The following is a 21,770-nucleotide window of genomic DNA, read 5'->3' on the forward strand; positions in this document are numbered from 1 at the left end:
TTTCCTGCGCTGGCAGGCGAATTCTTTACCGCTGAGCCACCTGGGAAGCCCCTTTTTTCCTCCTAGCATCCTGATAATCGGGAATACTGCTGCTACTGCTAAGTCACTTCAGTCGTGTCCGACTCTGTGCAACCCCATAGATGGCAGCCCACCAGGCTTCCCCGTCCCTGGGATTATCCAGGCAAGAACACTGGAGTGGGTTGCCATTTCCTTCTCCAATGCATGAAAGTGAAAAGTGAAAGTGAAGTCGCTTAGTTGTGTCCGACTCTAGCGACCCCGTGGACTGCAGCCTACCAGGCTCCTCCGTCCATGGGATTTTCTAGGCAAAAGTACTGGAGTGGGGTGCCATTGCCTTCTCCGTAATCGGGAATAGGTCTTATTTATTTTTTGATCTCTTCACTTAAGTGCTTATCTGCTCATCTACCCCTCTCTCCTCTCATGTTTCTTGACCACTTCCTCTATGACAGACTCTGTCTTGGGTCTTGGGGACACAGAATGGCACCAGATATGGTCCCTGTCCTCAAGGAGCACCCAGTCTGGTGGCAGTACCAGGTAGGAGGTTGGCACCAGAATGCCATGCAATTGGTTCTAGGAGGGGATAGATTACACAGCTTTCAGATTTTTCTTCTCAAGAGCAGGGCTATATGGGCTTCCCTGGTGGTTTCCTGGTTAGGAGTCCACCTGCCAACGCAGGGGACGAAGGTTTCATCCCTGGTGCAGAAAGATCCCACATGCCATGGAGCAACTAAAGCCTGTATGCCACAACTACTGAAGCCCGTGTGCCTAGAGCCCATGATCTGCAACAAGGGAAACCATCGCAATGAGAAGCCCATGCACCACAATGAAGAGTAGCCCCTGCTCGCCGAAACTAGAGTAGGAACCCAGCACAGCCAAAAATAAAAATAAATAAATCTTTTTTTTTTTTTAAGGGGGGGCAGGGAATATGTTTTAGTCCCTACTCAGGGCTGGTCTCAGAAGGGTCTTAATCAATGGCTCTTGAGCACATGACCAATGGAAAGAATCTTCTTATTAGCAAGATACCACCAGCCACCCACTTCCTAGGTGAGTAAACAGAGGCCTGAGTGAAACAACTTTCCAAGTCAACCTGTGGTACAGCTGGGTCTCAAATTGGTGCCTTTCCCACAACTCTTCACCCCACCCCTGACCTTGGCAGGGACCCACCTGCAGGTAATGGTAGGCGAGACCCTGGTGGCAGGATTTGGACTTTAGCAGGCTCTTATCCAAGGTGGCCGAGGTCTTCTGGCAGACCTCGTGGGCGTGACTGAGGGTCAGAGTGGACCAGGAACCCCGCTTGACATAGTTGGTGTCGGTGCCCACCCCAAGGCTGGGGCAGGTGGCAGGGGGTGCGGGCGGGGGTGGCGGGGCGGTCAGCTCGGTGGTGGTGTTCTTGGCGGCTTTGAGCATGTGCCCGCTGATGGTGTTGTAGGCGTGCATGAAATAGCGGGGCTGGCTGCGCTCCGCCTGGCGGCCGAGCGTCATCAGTCCCGAGGCCGGGCCGCTGCTGCGGAAGGCACCACCTTCACCATCCAAGTTGTCATCGGAGCTCCACCAGCCGGAGATGTTGGAGCGGCTGCGCCGCTTGGGCTCCCCAGCCTTGGCCCGCTCCTTGCTCTTGGCCCTCCGGCCCTTGCCGTCCTCCAGGATGCCTTTCTTGCCGCCATTGCCACCGACCTTGCCTGCCGTGCCCTCCAGGGAGGGCGCCTTGGTGAAGAAGAGCCGCTGGACAGAATGGACCAGGTGGCGGATGCGGCCAGGACTCTCGCCCCGGGCCTTGGCCTCCCCGCGGGGGAACTGGAGCGTGCTAAAGCCATCGCGATGGATGGGCAGCTGCTTCTCAAACTGGTCCAGCAGGTTGGCAGGCAGCCGGTTGATCTTGGTGGCCTGGGCATGGCTGGGGAAGGGACTCTCCTCTGGCACCTCGAAGTGGGAGTTGTAGTGGATTCGGGGGAAGGTGCTGCTCGGAGGTGGCAGCTGGTTGTTGAGTGGGAAGAGCCCGTCCCCTGGCAGGGCATTCTGCCCAGGGAAGCGGGCCTCGCGGGCAAAGGCCTCTGTGGGTGAAAGCAGGTAGGGGTTGCGGTCAGGGCCGGCAAACAGGGGCTCGTGTGGTGGGTCCAGGCTGTCGGAGAGGTGGCGGGGGCGGCTGTCACCGAGGCCTTTCATGATCCCGGCCCTCAGGGCAGGGGCCGTCGCCCTAGCGGGGCGCCCGGGTTGCCTCTCCCGGGCAGCAGCTGACCTGGGGAGAGAAGACAGATAGGCATCAGCTGGATTTGGAGGAGAAGGCTAGCCCAGACCCCCCACAGATCTCAAGGTTGGGAAGATTTCTGAAGACTCCTGGCCTGCCCTTAGCATTGTGCGTTGAGATCAAGAGTAAAATGGACAATGAAAACCCAGCACAGCCAAAAAAAAAATTTATATATATTCTTCATTGACAAGCTTATTCTAAAATTTATACAGAAACACAAGGAATTTTTTAAAGTTCATTCATATCATTTTTTTTATTCCAAATACAAATGATAGCATTAAAAAAAAAAAGAGTAAAATGGAGACCCACTCACCATATATGTAAATAAAAGTGACAGCTCAGGCTAGCAAACTGTTAAAATATGTTCTACTTTCCTACCTTGATGAATATATTTTCACAATAAACTGGAAACCCAGGTTCAAACTCAGACTTCTTGTGTGTGTTAGTCACTCATTCGTGTCCGACTCTTTGTGACCCCATGGACTGTAGCCCATCAGGCTCCTCTGTTCATGGAATTCTCCAGGCAAGAATACTGGAGTGGGTAGCCACTCCCTTCTCCATGGGATCTTCCCTACCCAGGGATCGAACCCAGGTCTCCTGCATTGCAGGCATTCTTTAGCACTGAGCCACCAGGGTCTCCTCCAGATTCCATGGCCGCATGACTGTTCCTCACCACAAGGAGCCCCATACATGCAAGCTCACTCCATATGCCCCTCAAACAGCCACCCCTCATCCCTAGGGCTGGTCCCACTGGCAGTGTAGACCACCATGGGAAGATCTGTGCTGGCCCTGGAAGCAGGCCTGCCATCCTTGGACCTGGCTATTTTCATGACCAACGGTGCCTCAAGCCTTCCTCAGCCTGAGACTTGCGCAGAGTCCACCAGGTGGAATTCTCCCCATTCTTTGCCAGAACCTCTCCTTGCCTCTAGAAGCCTGAGGGACCCCACTTCTGAAGTCCAGAGCATTTTAATGATGGTCCCTGTGACTGAACAGCACTTCCGGAAGCATCTCTGCTTCTACCAGGTGACTTGTCAGAGCCTTTATCCCCAGCCTGGAGAGGAACTCTGCTGATTTGCGTCTTTATCTTCATTACAGCAGCCACATGAGGTGGAGGACCATTGTCTCCATTTTACAGATGGGGAAACTGAGGCTGGGAGAAGCAATTCTAGCCAAAGTGAAGTAAGTAACTCAGACTTCAGCCACCCCATCAGTGTCGCAGACAATCAAGTATCCTCCTCCACTCCAGCCAGCAGCAGCTCCCTCTGGGCACAAAACCACCCCCGGATCCCTCTTGGCCAGGAGCAAGGGCTCCTCAGGGCTGCAGTGTCCTTGGGCTCAGGGGCCAGCCTCCTCGGCTCTCCAGCTGGAGAACTGTGTGAGTAGGAATCTGTCCTTGGTGCCCACTCAAGTAAGGCCGATGATACTGAAAATGCAGAAGAGTTTGCAAACACAGTCCGCTTGCTCGCTGGCTCAGCAGGGGTCTGACTCCCTCCAAATACCAGAGGTGGAGTGGGCTGGTCACCAGGAGCAGAAGACAGCTGCAGTCCTGCCCCAGAAGTGCACACTACACTCGTCCTCTCAGCCCCGAGCACTTCTCTCCCGACTTGTCTCATCTTTCCCCTAATGACAGTTCCCACTGTGCCTAAAAAATGATTCAGACTCCCTTCCTGTGGTCTAGGTGGAATCAGCCTTATTCCAGAGCCGCAGGGGTAGACACGTGACCCAGGCCTAGCCAATCAGAGCCCTGCATCCCCGAGTACTGATTGGCTCTGAGATAGAAACAGGATCCTTGTTAGCCAGTGAGAGTCAGCCCTGGGATTATGGCTGAACTCTTGGGAAAGAGGCATCCTCAGGCTGCTCTCTGAGTGTCAACCTGCAGTTCTTTGTCAAGATCTTGCCTGACATCTTAGATATGAGCGTTAAGAGCCTTTTTGCTTAAGTCTGAGTTGAGTTTCTGTGTCTTTCAATAAGAGCCTGTTACTGAACTCATGTCCGATTGGTCACTACGGCAGTGGCTGTGGATACCCCACCCGTATCTCACTGTGATGCCCAACAGGCTGACTTCCAACTGTCAGCACCTGCATCCCTGCTGGAGGGAGCGGGGGCTTTCTCTAGCAGCTGGAGTGCGCTCTGCTCACATGTGGCTAGCAGGAACTGCGGGAGAATTAACAACCCCCTCCCCACCGCACCTTCTGGCTGCAGCTCTCAGCTACGACTGTGTGGTTGGTGTATAAATACCCTGGCTCTTTCCCCCTTGGCTGGGACTACAGAGGAGTGGGCTCTACAGTCCTCAGTGAGCTCCAGTTGGGCGGTCACTTGCTTGATAACGCTCCCTTCATTGGCCACCTCCCTTCCCTGCCTTACCTCCCTGCTCCCACACTGTGCCGCCTATTCCCCAATAAAGTACTTGCACCTGAATCCTTATTTTGGTCATGCTTCTGAGGAACCCCAACTGTGATAGTCCCAGGGACTCCACCTCAGTTATATTTTTGGATGCCATCCCCTCTCTGTATCCTCTGTCTATGTCACTTCCACCGCTCACCTGGAAAATCATACCAGCCTCCTCCCTGGTCTCTCTACATTCACTCTAAGACCCCTGCAATCCAGGCTGCAAACTGCAACTGGAATGATACTTCTAAAATGCCAAAGCAGTAGTATCCTTCCACTTCAGTGGTTCCCGAAGCTCTTTTATTTTTTTAAAAAAGATTTTTGTTGTTGTTGTTAAATTTATTTATTTATTGACTTGGCTGTGTCAGGTTTTAGTTGCAGTGCACAGGATCTTCACTGTATTACAGGGGATCTTACACTGTGGCACACGGACCTTCTAGTTGGGGCTCAGTAGCCCCACGGCATGTGGAATCTTAGTTCCCCGACCAGGGATCAAAACCACATCCCCTGTATTGCAAGGTGGATTCTTAACCACTGGACCACCAGGGAAGTCCCATCCCCATGGCTCTTGGCTGGGTGTTCAAGGCCATTGAGGAGAGCTAGTCTATGCAGAGTGCTAACCCTACGCTCCAGCCACATGGCATGCTGGAGCTAAAGCAACTGTGAGACAAAGCGTGTCAGCCTGGGAAAGGGACAGCATAAGGCCTCATGTCAAGGTCACTCCAGCCTGGAACCCAAGGCTCTTTACTCACAACTCCACTGGTCCTCCTGCACTAGAGGGTCTGCAAAGGAAGAGGACTGTGTTGGGGCTAGATCGCCAGCTAAGGAGTAGAGGGTAAGGAGATTCCTCAGTGAAGAGTGGAGGGCTAGAAGGCCCAGCATGCTCTAGTTTCTACCAGCTTCTCCAGCCTCAGTCCCACTTCAGAACTGAGGCACAGCCATCTCCAGCGGCCAAGGACACTGGCTGTTGACAGTTCATGGCCGGGTACCTGTTAGGACTTGCTCTCCGCCAAAGGGCGATGCCTCAGTGAAGGTCATGCTTCCTCCCAGGGGCAGCCTGTGTCTAGTCACTGATGGGTGTACAGAACCAAGATCTGGCCTTCCTGCCCCATTCAGAACAAATGGGCCATCCCAGCTCCAGAGCTTCCCCTGGGATTAGCCAAGGCTTTTGTTGTAACTGCATCTCCACCTAACTCTTCACACTGGCCCATCCTGTGCCTTTCGGCTGTCACAGATGTTCCCAAGAGACTTCCCAGGAAGGCTTCCGAGTCTACTTCCTGGGGAATCTGACCCAAAGCCAGAGTGTAACTGGGTTCTACTTCTTTCGCTTCTTACTGCGGGTCATTTGGTGATCTAATCATTCCTCCTAAGCCTCAGTCTCCTCTTCTATAACATGGGTATGAGGATCTTCATTTTTCAAGACTATGATGAGGATTAATTATGATGTCAGATAGAAAGCCTCTAGGCCCTTGATAAATATCAGTAGTGTTCTGGTCCTCACCTCACTGTGCTTCTTAGGGGTAGGCCAAGGCATCCAGCGTAGGAGGCTGCATAGCTTAGTGGAAAATGCAGGCAACTGCACCCAGATTCCAGTCCTGGCCCTGCTCTGTACTTTCTGCGACCTTGGATGGGTCCCTCTCAGTTTCCACCTCTAGGCATTAGACAGATGGTTTGCTGAGGGTGGTCTGGCCACATGGATCCACCCTGAGCTCTCTTGGCCGGGATTCTTGGAACACTGGGTGCCAACTCTCAGTCACCCAGCACCCAGGGGTGGCAGGAGCCTCACCTTGGGGAAGTCTTAAAATAGGCAGGCCTCGGCCTTGCAGGGGAAGCAGCTGGCTGCCTTTGTCTCCGAGCTATACTTAGGCCCATCCGGGTGCCCATAATTACCTCTCATTAATATAAGCCTCATTGCCCTCCTGGAAACATGGAGGAACCAGCAGAGCTGCTGCCTCCCCAAGAGCCCTCCCTGCTCTGTGGCGCCTCTGTGTTTGCAGCTACTACCCCCATCTGCCCAGAGTGGCGCCTCCCTGCTCTATCCCAGCTCACCCTGGAGCCAAAGCTGGCCAGTGACCATGGGAGAGCTAATGAGGGACAAGGCCAAGAACAGAGCCCAGCATGGCCCTTCCTGAAGCAAAACTCACCTGATTGAGCCATTTCCCTAATCTAGAACTTTCTCTGGGTTCTCTTCCCTCCTCAGTCCAAACTCCTTGGTGTAGCAATCAAGAAAGACCCTTACTGGACTTCCCTGGCAGTCCAGTGGTTAAGACGCTGTACTTCCATTGCAGGGGGCATGGGTTCAATCCCTGGTTGGGGGGACTAAGATCCACATGCCACATGATGTGGCCAAAGGGGAAAAAATTAAAAAGGCCCTTCATGATCTAACCCTAAACCTCTTTTCCAACATTTCCCATCTCCCTTTTCACAGTCCCTCCCTTTAAGCAGCCCATATTCCTTACTGTTTCCTATCTACATCTTTGAATTTGGTGCTATCTGAAACATTGGTTTTGTCTATGGTCGCATTAACAGAGAAAGAGTCTAAATGAAGGGAGAAGATAGTTCTGTTCAGTGCTGAGTCCTGTATTAAGAGAGAGACAGACAGACAGAGCAGGACACGGGAGAGTGAGTTGAGTGATGGAAGGCTGGAAATGGTGTGGATGATGGCTGGATATTCCGGGGATGTTCATAGAAGTCCATGGAGGATGCAGCCACTGCGTTCAGCCTCTGAAGGGCTGATGTGTGGGAGGGGAAGGATGGGCTCTATGGGGCCTCCAGTGCTTCGATGTGGCCTGTGGTAGGGCTGGAGGCAGAGAGAAGCAGGCTGTGTTACACTGTGACTTCATCTCTGGGTACCCATCCTGTTCTCCTCCCACATCTCCTGCTCTATCTCTGGCTGGCTTCCCCTCCTCTGACCTCTAAATTCTAGAGGAACTGCTCCCCGCTTGTCCCTACACTCCCTCTCCTGCTGATCTCATCCAGACTTGTGGCTTTAAACACCATCTATAGCTGACAACTCCTAGATTTACATCTTTCACCCAATCTCTCTCAGACACCAGACTCACATCTCTAACTGTCTCCTTGACATCTTGCCCTGGAGGTCCAAAATCGAATGTCTGATCTCCCACCTACCCTGACCCATTCCTCTGACAGTCCGCTCCAATTCAGCTCATGACAACTCCATCCTCCTGCTTGCTCCGGTCAGAAACCTTGGAATCATCCTTGACTCATCTTTTTCTTACCGCCTCCTCCCAACCCCCAACCCCATTCAACAGCAAATCCTTCAAAATCCCACCACTTCTCCCCGCCCCTACTGCCCTGCCTATGGCCAGGCCCCTATCAGATCTCACCCAGACAATTTAAACTCCCATTGACCTTAAACTCAAAGATTATCTTTTTACTCTTCTTTTTTCAAAAAAATATTTATTTATTTGGCTGTATTGGGTCTTAGTTGAGGCATGTGGGCTGTTCATTGCAGCATACAGGCTTCTCTACTTGTGGCGCGTGAGCCTACTTGCCCCGGGGCACGTGGAATCTTAGTTCCCTGACCAGGATCAAACCTGCATCCCCTGCATTGGAAGATGGATTCTTAACCACTAGACCACCAGGGAAGTCCGCTTTTCATTCTCCTTACTTCTTCTTGCTTTCCTGGCCTCACTTCCTGTCCCCTCCCTTGGACCTCCATGCTGTTCCTTGGACACAAATCATTAACGCCCCATCTTGGGGCTTTTGCACTTACTGGTGCCTGAAATGCTCTGTCCTCCTCTGACCATGTGTCTCCTCCTTCACTTTATCCAGATTTCAGCACACAGGCTGCCTCCACAGAGAGGCCGGCCCTGATTATCATCCAAAGCAGCCCCTTACCTGCCAGCCCTTCATTCTGTATCACCCAGATTTATGTCCCATGGAGCCTGAGATAGCAGGGACAGGGTCTGTCTTTGTGACGCTTGTGTCACTTGCACCCAGCACAGCTCCTGGACTCAGTGGAGACTCATCAAGGCTTCTGCTAACTGAGAAGAGCGGCAAAAGGTCTTGGGGATGCTCAGAAGTGATGAAGAAAGTGAGGCAGCTACAGGGTGGTGAGCTTTTAGCTCCAGCTCATCAAAGCGATCCTTTCTCGAATGCTTTCTGGATAGCAGGATAGCCCATTTGTGAGCTCATTTAATCCTCAGCGCAGCTCTTCTTGGTGGGCATAATGAGCCCACTGTGGTAGTGAGCCTCCAACATACACTCCAGTGGTCCCACCTCCTGCTATTCACGTTCTTGTGTACAACCCACCCCAACCCGAACAGGGTTGACTGTGCAACTGACAAGATATTGTGGAAATGACCGAGCATAACCTCTGAGGCAGGTCAGAATAGACACTGCAGCTTCTTCCTCGCTCTCTTGGACCACCAGCCCTGGGGGTGGTCAGCCACCATGTTGTGGGGACACTCAAGCAGCCCTAAGGAAAGGCAGCCTGCCGACAGCCAGCTCTCATTTACCAGCCACGTCAGTGGCTGCAGATCCTCCAGCTCAGTTAGGACTTCAGATGGCTGCAGCCCCGAGAACACCTAGACTGCAACCTCCTGAGAGACTGTGGGCCACTGAGGCTGTTTCTGACCCTCAGATACTGTGTGAGATATAATACATTTTTTGGTTTGTTTTAATATTTATTTATTTGGCTGCAGCAGGTCTTAGTTGCAGCATTCAGGATTTTCAGTTGTGGCATGGGAACACTTAGTTGTGGCATGTGGGATCTAGTTCCCTGACCAGGGATCGAACTTGCCTCCCCTGCATTGGGAGCACAGAGTCTTAGCCACTGGACCACCAGGGAAGTCTCTACATGTTAGTTGCTTTTAAAGCCACTGTCAGGTTTTTATATATATATGTGTATAATATATATTATATATAAATATATATAATAAATAATATATATTATATTATATTACATATATACATTCTTTACACAGAAATAGGTGACTAATATGAATACATCCATGTTTGCAAAGAACTCAGATGGCTAAAGTCACATGCTCTAGACCCCATAGCGGTAGGTGTCAGAGTCTGGTGCATATCAGTCCAACTCCTGAGCCCACATTCCAGGCTGAGGTTCCAGGATCCTCCCCATCTATGAAGGATCTGTTATCCCGATGGTTTCAAGGTCAGGATTACCTCCAGCCTAAGTCTGTGTCCATAGCAACTGTTTAGAAAGCATGACATTCAATCAACTGATTGTTTGGTCAACAAGATAGCCGGCAATGGCTCCAGCAGGTTCCCCTGGATGGGCTGTTCAGGACATGTGGCTGATCCTGTCCCCATCTTAGGTCCCCTCCTCTGCTCAAAGCCGAATTCCTATGCCTCCCATCCTGGTGGTGAACTCTGGACCCAGGGCCCGGGATGTGGGTGCTGAGTTCCTCTGAGGTGAGGGGCACAGATTTGGAGTTGAGGAGCTCTGTGGGGACAGGACTGCTAACCAGGCTTCTCTGAGACCGTACCCCATTTAAATCGCCTGTTCTCAGCAGGGGCTTCAGAGGTCACCAGCACACTCCCCACTTGGCACCCAATTTTGTGTGGCAGACACAGAAAAGGTAGAAGGAAATAACCTAGAGCCTCAGAACAAAGGGACTACAGGGGAAGAATCACAAGAGTCATCCTTTCAAAATCCCAAATAGAATAGAATCACTTCATCCAGTTCCCTTCAAGGTTTCCCCTCGTTCTCGGGCGAAACCCCATCCCCCGACTTCCCTGATGGTGCAGTGGTTAAGAATTCACCTTCCAATGCAGGGCACATGGGTTTGACCCTGGTCTGGGAATATTCTACATGCCACGGGGCAACTAAGCCCGTGCACAACAGCTACAGCATCCATGTGCAGCAATGAAAGATCCTGCATGTTGCAACTAAGACCAGACATAGCCCTCCTAAAAGACCAACAACCCCCCAAAACAACCCATCCCCCTCATCCTGACTCAGCCACATTGGCCCCCTCATTCAGCATTTCCCCAGCACCCCCAGCTCTTTCCTGCCACAGGGCCTTTACACATGCTGTTCCCTCTGACTGGAAATTTTCCCTTCCAACTCTTCACATACCAGCTATTTCTGTTGAATTGAATCTCTGCTCAAGTGTCACCTCTGCAGAGGCCTTCCCTGACCCCTATGTCCAAGACAGTTCCTCCGTCCCACCCTCCTCTCCCTTGACCTTCTTCTTGATTTCCTTCAAAGCACTCGTCAGGGTTTCCAGCTATCCTGCTTGATTCCCTGTGTACTTGATTAATATCTGTCTCCCCAGTCTCTGTGGGCTCTGAGAGGGGAGGAGGCGGGGATCATGTTATTTCATTTTCAACTGTATCCCCTGCACGAAGGACAGAGTCATCACATAGTAGGTGTACAATATGCAGTTGTTAAATGAGGTCTTTGGACAGACAGAGCCTCAGAGGGAGGGTAGCTGGAAAGAGCTGGAGCTGCCCAAGGGGCAAGAAGGGAGTTGATTATTGGCTTAACTCACTCCCCTTTCCTGCTTCTTCTCAATGCCTGTGTCCCACATAGGCTGGTCTATTTCTAGTCCCTAGAACCTTTCTGAAAAATGCTCTGTTCCTAACCTCCTTCCCTATTTAATATCCTCGAAGCTCAGAAGAGATACCTCCTCCACCAGGAAGTCCTCTCTGACCTTACAGGTGGAGGAGGAAGGCTTCCTCTGGGTTCCCCGGTGATGGGAGCCACCACCCTAAGGAATCGTAGGCAGTCCTGAGAGTTTCTCTATGCCCAAAGCAGGACCCTGCACAGAGCTGGGTCTCATACATGTTCAGGCATGAAGAGGGTGACATGCATTGCGGTTTACTCAGATTCTAGCTGTTATCCTGAATCCCTGATGGCTAGTCTCCCTGTTTTATTCTCGTAAGTGTCATGGTTTAAATGGTGAATCATATGCTTACCCCATGCAAGAAGAAACATGGGGACACAGGCAAAAGAAGAGGTGTCTGTGGCTGAGATGGATTAAATGAGATCTGAGTTTCTGCCCCAACTTCCCAAGCCAGGACCCACTCAATCCTAGGGGAATCAGGGTCAGCCCACCCTCACCTAGGAAAATCCCAAGTTGGGGAGATGAAAGGGTGATTATCATGACTTCCCCTTCCCCTCCTCCTCCAGGCTTCACCAAGGGCCTACCACTTGGCACTTCAAGCCTTGTTGCCCTTCTTCAGCCACTCCCTGAGATGCCCTAGGGAGTACTGAGGATACTCCTCTCCCTACAGGCAATGCAGTATGGAGGCTGAGAATGTGGGCTCCGGAGGCAGCCTCCCCAAGTTTGAAGCCTGGTGCTGTGTGACCTTGAGCTGGTTACTGAACCTCCCTGAGTCTGGCATCCTAAAATGGTTGTTGGGAAAGATAAATGAAGTTATTAATAATATAGTCAGATGGCTTGGCACAGCACCAGGCGTGGTGAGTGTCCTACTTGTATTCACTATCACTGTCCTTATCAACAGGACCCACCCACAAGCAGACAGGGCTGGACACCACCCATGTTTGGCTACTTAGAAGCTCAGCAGGGAATGAGATTTGGCCTGGATCACACAGCATGTTGCTGATAGCTGTGATTTGATCCCAGGCTTCTGACGCCTAGCCTAGTGCACTCTAGAGGTCAAGAACCAACAACAGCTGGGTGTGTCCTGGCCTGTGGGCACTTTCTGAGTGGCCTTCTCCCTTCCACATATCCCCAGAGCCCAACTGTCTAGACCAGCTCTAGACATTTAATTAAACTTAAAAAGAATTAAATAAAAATGAAAATTCAGCTTCTCAGTCTCACTAGCTATATTCCCACTGTGTAATGGCCATGTTTTTGCTAGTGGCTACCACACACACAGTGCAGATAGAGACCATTTCCACCAGTACAGGCAGCTGGGACAGCGAGTGCTGCCTGGAACTGGATCACTGCATGTAGTTATTGATCATGATGGTTATGTGGGACTGAAGGGGGATAAGATGGGGTCTCACCCTTTGCAATGCCCACAAAAGCCTCTCTGAAGCCCACTAAAATGCTCAGCTCTGAATCTGTCATATCTTGTCCCACCTCCTCATGATACACTTTGCTGACTGGGTTCAGGCAGAGGCTGGGACTTGCCCAAGGTCATATGGCAGGTGGACACTTCAAGGGGCTCAGGTCACCTGACTCTGGGTTTGCTGTGCCCCAGCGTCCTGCTGCTCAGGCTACAGTCAGCAGTCTGACTGAGGTGCTGGTAAACAGAAATGATTTTTTTTTTTTTTTTTTTTTTGCTGATGAACAAAAGCCAAAAAACCACTCTGGGATGGATGGCAGGGGACAATTGGTCACAGCTGCAAAGCGGATGCCTCTCAGCACCACGGACAGCTCCCCAGGTCACACTGGGATGACTATAGGCCTAAGAAGGGGGCAAAGGCAGAACTCATCTTCTCCCCATCCCACTCCAGAGGGGCCTAGAGGGACCTCAACAGCCCCCGTGGCTGCCATGTCAAAACATTCCTTGTGTTGGTGGGGCCGGGGACTCAGTTCTGGCAGACTCACTATGTGGCCTCAGGCAAGTCATCTTCCTTTCCCTACTTTGGTTTTCTCATTTGGAAAATGGAGATGATTATCCCAACTGTGTGGGGCCCTTGTGAGGCACCAAATGGGACTAATTCGGCTAAGAGAGCGTTTGTCCACCAGGAGGTGCTAAGAGAGTTGAATCTCATCTGATTTGGGTTTGAATCTGGCGCTACCTCTTCCCAGTGGTGTGACCTTATGCAGGTCACCTGGTCTCTTCAAGCTTCAATGTCTTCACCTGGGAAGCATGGATAAGATACTTCACTTGCTACAATGGAATATTATTTCTCCATAAAAAGAACAAAGTCCTGATACAATTTCCAGCATGGATGAACCCTGAAAACATTACACTAAGTTAAAGGAGCCAGACACAAAAGCCCAGCTATTGTATGATTCCATTTATGTGAAATATCTATAATGGGTAAATTACTAGAGACAAAAAGTAGATTAGTGGTTGCCAGGGGCTAGGAGGAGCAGGGAGTGGCTGTTAAATAGGTACAAGATTTTTCTTAGAGGTGATAAAAGAGTCTTAAAAATAGACAGTGGTGAAGGGGGACTTCCCTGGTGGCCCAGTGGTTAAGAATTTGCCTTTCAGTGCAGGGGACACAGGTTTGATTCCTGGTCAGTAAATTTAGATCCCACATGTTGTGGGGTAACTGAACCCACACACTGCACCTACTGGGCCTGCATGCTCTAGAGCCCGTGTTCTGCAACAAGAAGCCTTGCACCGCCAACTAGAGAAGTCCCCACACACTGCAACAAGAGGAAGCTGGTGTGCAGCAATGAAGGCCGGCATAGACAAAAGAGAATAGTGGTGAAGCCTGTACAATGCAGTAGATGGACTTAATGCCATGGAATCGCACACTTTGATATGCTTAAAATGGTAAATTTTATGTGTATCCTACCACAATTTAATACATTAAGATACTTCACTTAAAGGGTATGTGTGGAGCTTCAGCAAGAGCATGCCTGCAGAGTACCCACAAAAATTTCTGGTACATGCTTGGTATGGGAACCCCCCAAAAGCCTTTCAAGACCTTTCTAAAGCTTATTTATCAGGGGTTTCCTACATATGCACAAGCCCTTCATATGAATTGTCTTGTTAGAGCCTCCAGTAAGCCCTTAGACGAGCATCCTATTGTTAGCCCCACTTTATAGCGGGTACAGAAAGAAGTGACTGTCCAAGGGCACATAGGTGGGACATGACGGAGCCTGGATTTGAACCAGGCAGTTTGGCTCTAGAGCCTGTCCCTCCAGCCCTCTCCCTGAGCTACCTCTCAGCTTTCAGATAACAATGTCCCCTGTGCCACCACCTCGAGGAGCCCCAAGCTGGGATCAGGGGACACACCCTTCAACCGCCCGCTCACCACGACCCTCCTGGAAGAGGTCAATTAGGGGAAGGTCATCCAAGGGACACACCGCCCTGATCTCCAGCTCCCTGAGGCCTGACTGTGGGCGTGTGGGCCCCAGAGTTCACCTGCCTCAGCCTGATTCATCTTGAGCCCCGCTGAGGGACCATCCTGGAAGGTCGTGTTGGCAAACAACAGAACAAAATGGCCAGAATGCAGCAATTGCCAGCACATTTAATTCAATTCCTTCAACATTTATGGAGCCTGCTCTGTGACTCAGACAGTTCCAGCCCTTACAGAGTATGTGGCCAAGTGCAGGAGGCAGAAATACACATGGCAATTAGACAACACATAAAAATAAATTCCGAGAAGCGTCAAAGCCAGAGTGTGCAGTCGAGTGAAAGGAGGCATTAATACTTACTGGGGCACCAGAAGGCTCCCTGGAAGAGGTGGCATTTCAGCCAGATCTCTGAGGACAAGAAAGATTTTAACAGAGGAATGTGTAGAAAAGAGCATTTCACAGAAGGGAAAGGCATAGGCTAGACATAGTCAAGAGAGGAGAGATGGAAGCAGTGCTGGAAACATCAAGTTGTCCTTGCGGTGGGGGTGGGAAGGCAGATCCCTGGGGCCAGATCATGGGGGCCTTGCTGAACCCCAGGGGCCCTAGACTTAGACCATAGACCATCCACCATCAAAACAGAGCAGGGCCCCAAAGGCCACTGCCACCAGCAATTCCACTTCCAGGAATTATCCAGCAGCCCAGGCTTATGCATGGGAAATGGGGGTGCACAGAGTTCTTACTTTTTTTTTTTGGCCACGCCACGCAGTTTGTGGGATCTTAGTCCCCCGACCAGGGATCAAACCCAAGCCTTCTGCAGTGAAAGCACAAAGCCCTCACTGTTGGACCACCAGGGAATTCCCCACAGGGTTCTCCTTAAAATGCTGTACTAGCAAAAGCCTGGAGACAACTCAGATGTCCACTAGGAGACTAAATAAGCAAATTATGCTCTAGCACACTAAGGAATGCTATGTAGCTATGAAAAAGAACGAGGCAGTTCTAAGTTCTGCCATTAAAAGCTCTTTAAAATGCATCAGTAATGGAAACAACAAGGGCCTGTCTTAGCTTGGGTTCTCTCAGAAGGAGACCCCTAGCCAAGGATTTAGGTCTATCTAGAAGGTGATTCCAGGAAGCACAGTGGAGAGGTGGGAAGCAAGGAAAGAAAATCAAGGACTCATTCCTGTGTGGTGAGCAACTGAATGCAGGCCCCCCACGGACCCTGCATAGCAGGGAGAACTCATGTCTCAGAATCTCTGCTCCTAGGAAAGGGCCAAAGGAACAGGGGTGCTTACTCCCCACTTCCTAAAGCCCCAGCAGAGGGCTGCCTGGGGGCACAAAATCCCAGTACTTCCACCCTTTCTGTGCAAGCTGAAAGAAATCCCTCAGCTGGAGAGTTGCAGGTGTTTCCAGGAGGAAGCAGTTGACATGAACCAGACAGTGAGATGAGACGGTAGGGGCAGGGCCCCCACGGCATGTGCTGTAGAAGCGTACTGATTGACTGCCTGAAAAGGGGACATATTCGCTTATCTGTGGATGGGTACCCAAAACTCTAGGAACAGAGCGGATGGAGGAAAAGGTAGGAGGGGGGCTTTTCTACTGTTTTTTGAGAATTAAGAAAAAAAAAAATTAAGCCTTTTGTTTTGGAATAATTTTAGATTACCCAGGTTGCAAAGAGAGTTCAGAGAGTTCCTGTATAACCCTCACCCAGTTCTCCCTAACGTTAGCATTTTACATAACAATAGCACATTTGTCAAAACTAAGAAATTAACATAGGTATATTACTAGTAATGAAATTCCAGGCTTTATCTGGAGTTCACTGTTTCCATTAATGTCCTTTTGTCTGTTTCGGGATCCCATGCAGGATATCACATTGCATTTAGTCTTTAGAATTCCGATCCAGGTGAGTATATTATCTATCCCAGAACTGTATTAAAAATAATAAACTGCAGCTCCGAGGGGTGGTCTGAAGGCTTCTGAGCCGGCATGACCTGACCCAGGGGTAAGTGGACAGAGCCTCAGCACTGGGTGCCTGTGGGAAGGCGAGCCCGGGCTGTGCAAGTGGCACCCGAGAGCTGGGTTTCCTGGCACAGGCACTTTGCTGGTCCCTTTTCCCCAGAAGATAATGGAAGGATGAGATATGCCATAGACGCTGTCAGAGCCCTGCCCATATCCGCTGGGCACTCACCTCCACCTACCAAGGCTGCCTCCTGCAAAGACTGTGACTCTGTCTATAGGAGCAAGCTCAGCCCATGCACAAGGCAAGCAAGACATATCTGGGAGCAGATGCCCACAGAAGTAGCATCAACCCACGATGGATGGGGTGTGGGTGGAATAAACCCCCCGGACTCCTCAACCGTCCGGTGCTGGTAACTCTGAGATGTGTGTTCTACTCAGCTTCCCAGGGTCCCCCATTGTCCACAGCACTACCTGCCTAGATAGCAATCCTTTACTGACTGCCTTTTCTTCCATTCTTCACCCCAACGAGGCTTTCTTAGGATCACCCTGCAAAAGATCTCCCTACAATCTTTATCACTGGATCTCCAGAAAAACATCAACCAAGTTAAAAATCAAGGCCCATGCATGGCCTTATTCATAAGCTGTCCGCACACCGATCCCTGTCTTCCACCCAGAAGGCACACACAAAAATCCCTTTGGGGTGCCCCCAACATGATACTTTCAGATGTCCCCAGCTCTGCACCTGCTGTTTCCTCTGCCTGGAGTGCCCCCCTCTCCCTGTTGCCCAGGAAACTTCTGCTCATCTCAGTGGCCCAGCCCGAATACTGTCTCCTCTGGGAGTACTTCTCTGACCCTCAGGGGCACATGGTCCTTTAGTCACCCCTCCAGCAAATCTGGATTCCTCTCTCCTATATCTTGTGAGCTCCTTGAGGGTAAAGACAGTCCTGACTGAGTCTGATCTACCTCCCAGAGCCTGGTATACATCAGGTGCACAATAAAAGCCTGGAAAATGGATGAATGGGGCTTCCTTGATGACTCAGATGGTAAAGAATCACCTGCAGTGCAGGAGACCCGGGTTTGATCCCTGGGTTGGGAAGATCCCCTGGAGAAGGGCGTGGCAACCCGCTCCAGTATTCTTGCCTGGGGAATCCCATGTACAGAGAAGCCTGGCAGGCTACAGTCCATGGGGTTGCAAAGAGTTGGACATGACTGAAGCAACTTAGCATGTGCTCACACACTACTGCCACCTGAAGACTTCCCACTGTCCCCCTCAACCACCACCCCCCCTCTAGCAAGCTGGAGCACAGAGCCTGCGTCTGGCCCTGGCTGAGCCCCTAACCCCTGATGTGAGCTCAGGCTGGCCCCCGTTGGCTTCTGGACCTCCGTTTCCCCATCTGCACAACATAGGGGCTGGCTGGAATAGGAAGACTGAGGTCTCTAAGACTCATAGTCTGAGATTGCAGTGTCCTCCAGCTGACTGCCCTGGGTGAAGGGGATCTGGCCCTGTCCCCTCCTCCCTCAGGGATGGGGTGGTGTTCCAGGGTTAAGAACCATCTGTGAGCTACACTCCCCCACAGGTGCTCCATCGTCCCTTCCAGCTCTGAGACCAAGACAAACAGGGTGTCTCTGCCCTCCAGTGCAGAGGTGACTCATCCATGACTTCGGCCATGAACCTTTCACTGCCACCCGATCCCTTGCCAAGATGAGGGGCTGAACAGGTAGGACAGGGGTTGAGTGCCTCACTGTGGATCCAGCTCCCAACAGTGACCTCCATGACCTTCACCGGGGGACCCAGCCTCCCTGTGGACACCAACAGTTTGCTTCAGCTGTTTTCCTCAAACCTTTAAGGAAGCCTCCTTGGGCCCCATGGGCTGTTCTTACCTTGGGCCCTTCTCTCAGGGACCAGCCTGGGATGTTTCCTGGTACCCTCCGTGGAGGCCCCTGGCCTGATGTCCATTTGGATCTAGATGTCCCAGTATGGCTGTATCAACCCTGGGGTATGCTCACTCTACCCTCTCCCTGTCTTCCACATTTAACAGGTCATCAGGCCGTTCTAGGGTGGCAGCATCTAACACCCTGATCTAGCCCTTTCCCTGTTCCCCACATCCTCTGCGTGATTGGACCCTCATCAGCTCTGGTCCAACCATTCCCCAGTCCCATTGAACCTTCCCTGCCCATCCACCATCATTATGAAAATAGCACTTGCCCAGGATGTGTTAAAAAAAAAACACAAAACATAAAGTTTCCCCCAACTTACACCCCCTCATGGAATTTCCCACATGGTCTTTCAGAAATGGCCTCTGTCTCTCTCACACGTGTATGCAATACTTAAAATAACTAACACTTAAACAGCCTCACCATGGGTTGGACTCTGTTTCAAGCACTTTTAGCACATATTCTAACTCATTTTAACCTCTGACTGTCCCATGTGGCACTTAACTATTATCAGCACCTCCATTTTACAGATGAGAAGCTGCCCAAGGTCCCAGAGCCAGCTGGTAGTAGGGCTGGGACTTGAACTCGGGCCATCTAAGTCCAGAGTCCTTGCTCTTAGTGACTCTACGTGTCTTCCTGACTCCCATCACATCTCCCCTTACCAAAGACCCTTCCCTGGCTGCCCTGCTCCCCTGGCACTCAGGGCCCTTTGCAGTCCTGCCACTGCCCACCTCTGTAGCCATATCTCCAGCCCACGCCACCTGCTCTTCCCAGGACACACTCCCTCCAGGCTGTTGTGTGTGCTGTTCCCTCTGCCTTGAATGCCCTTCTCCCCGAGATCTGGCTCATATGTCAGTCCTCCAGAAGTGCTCCCTGATCTGCTTGCCCACCACCCCTCTCGCCTGCAGCCTGGTCAGCTGTCTCTCCCTTCAGGAGCTCTTGCATGAGGCTACTGGAACATCCTGCATCTTCCAGAATGAGCTGTCAGGGTCCCTCTGGACCAGGGGCTCCCCACAAGCTGGGGTGGCAGTGTACTCATTCCTGTATCTTTTTCATTTATTCACTTAACAAACATTTGTAAACATCTCCTAGGAGCTAGGCCAGTTCTCACCAGCAGAGCTGTCTCATGGGGAGGCCAACATCTCACACACAGAGCATCATCTATGCATGCCCTCTGCATAGGGGAATGTCCCATCATCTCCTCTGCATCCTTCACTCCACTCCGCCCCTTCATACACTGTCTCTCTGGAGAAGCCTCCAGAAACAGAGCACTGGAAGAGGAGATGGAAGATATAGGAGCTGATCACTGCAGGATTTGGGGGTGGGGGGTGGAGGAATGTGCCAGTTGCGGCCTGAAAGTGAAAGTGGCTCAGAAAGTGTCCGACTCTTTGCAACCCCATGGACAGTAGCCTGCCAGACTCCTCTGTCCATGGGGATTCTTAAGGCCAGAATACTGGGGTGGGTAGACGTTCCCTTCTCCAGGGGATCTTTCCAACACAGGAATCGAACCAGGGTCTTCTGCATTGCAGGCGGATTCTTTAACAACTGAGCTACCAGGGAAGTACACCTGCCCCTAAGACTCCCCCACATAAGATGTAACCTGGTGTCTACGGATGGTGCCCTCAGTGGAACATCTTACAATCCATCTTGGTGCCCCTCGGGGACTCCGGGGTAACCATGGCTCACTAGGAGGAGCAAATGAGTTAATGTAATGATGATGACAGCATGATAACACCCGCTCTTTCATTCATGGGGCACAGACATTAGCCCATTTAACAGTCCTGCAGGCAAGGTGAGATCATACCTCATTTTTCAGAGGAAAACTAAACCCAGAGAAGTGAAGTAACTTGCCCAGCTGGTAAGTGGTGGAGCTGACATGTGAACCCCATACAACTTCCCAGGTCGAGAGAGATCTTGGTTTAGGGGCAGTTCCTTTCTGCTAGTCTGTTCTCATCAGTACAGCCCCAACAGGGGACCTGGACCTGAAATGTACTAGTGCTCTTCCCACTGGGGTAAAGCGAGTCTTCCTGGCCCTGCTCAGTCATAGCAGCGAACAGCCTCACAGTTCATCTGCTGAACAGAGACGTAGCATGACTCTGACATCCTACTCGGCCCTGGCGCTGTGTCCAGCATCTTCTCACATCTCTCTCCTCACTGCTCACTTGGCTCCATCCACAGTGGTGTTCCTGATCCTCAGACTCACCAAGGGGTTCCCTACCTCAGGGCCTTTGCACTTGCTGAGCCCTCTGTTGGGAATCCTTTTCCCAATTCAGAGCTTGGCCTCTGGGAGACCTGCCCCAACCTTTCAGTCTATAGTATGTGCTCCAACATAGCATACTGACTGTATTCTTGGCAAAACTTATCTCCTGCAGAAGCGGTGTTGGTTTCCATGATGATTTCTGCCTCTTCCTCCCTGATCACGAACTGTGCAAGGGTGAGGATCAGCCTGTCTTCTTCACAGCTATGTTTCCTACCACTAACCACGATGCTGGGCACAGGAGCTACTCACTGACCATTTGTCTGATTACAAACACAAACTTCCCATGTGCCCAGCAACTTGGTCAGCACTCTGTAGGGGAGGATACAAGAAGGAGAGGAGGTTTTGCAAGTCTGTTTTGCGAGTGAGGCCATGCAGTTCCTAGGAAGGAAAAGCGGAGGGTCCGAGGTCACCGGAGGGCTAAGGCAGCCGCACCTGGCACAGACTGAGGGCTCCATCTCTTCATTCAAACCACCTTCTTGGCCAGGACTGTCTGGACCCACCAGGGAGATGGCTAGATGCTGCTTGATATTCTGCCTGGGACCGCTTGGAACGAAATGAAATATTTATCTGTGGCTGGAGGTTTGCAGAGGACATTTGAGATGGATCGTGTTTTCATGTGCCTGTGAAATCTAATTGGATTCATTGTAGGATATTTGATTTCTCGGAACAGACGCATCATTTTCCCAGGGAACAGAAGCCTCTGCCACCCGGGACTGGGTGGGAGCTGGTTTGGCCTCAGGCTGCCCGATTGGCTGGGCCCGGTTTGGGTCTCTGGTTGCTCTGGGGGCGGCTGGCAGGAGGAGATCTGTCTTGCCTCTCTGTGGGGTGGCCTGATTTCCTCTGGCATTCCCAGAGACGGCCAGGTTTTCCAGCAAAGGGAGGAATTCCTCAAGAAAGGATTAAAAGCACATGCCCCCCGCCACCCCCCTTGCCCCACCCAGTCCCCTGTGACACACGCCTGCCTGGCCTCCAAGCCATCTCTCCACTCTGCATCTCATCTCCATTGCTCCAGCCAGCCCTCTCTCACTCC

At 51.4% G+C, this 21,770-nt stretch overlaps 1 protein-coding gene across 5 annotated transcripts in view; it reads right to left on the bottom strand.

Annotated features, from left to right (window-relative positions):
• Positions 1 to 21,770, bottom strand: part of DLGAP4 (DLG associated protein 4) — a 143,879-nt gene that overhangs the window by 88,191 nt on the left and 33,918 nt on the right. For all 5 annotated transcript variants that reach the window (XM_025263509.3, XM_025263510.3, XM_025263508.3 and 2 more), the window contains exon 2: positions 1,183 to 2,254. In XM_025263509.3, the coding sequence (XP_025119294.1) occupies positions 1,183 to 2,181 (999 nt within the window). In that variant the 5' untranslated portion in view covers positions 2,182 to 2,254. The remainder of the gene's footprint in view (positions 1 to 1,182; positions 2,255 to 21,770) is intronic.

This window comes from Bubalus bubalis, chromosome 14 (assembly GCF_019923935.1).
Source record: "Bubalus bubalis isolate 160015118507 breed Murrah chromosome 14, NDDB_SH_1, whole genome shotgun sequence".
Classification (NCBI taxonomy): Eukaryota; Metazoa; Chordata; class Mammalia; order Artiodactyla; family Bovidae; genus Bubalus; species Bubalus bubalis.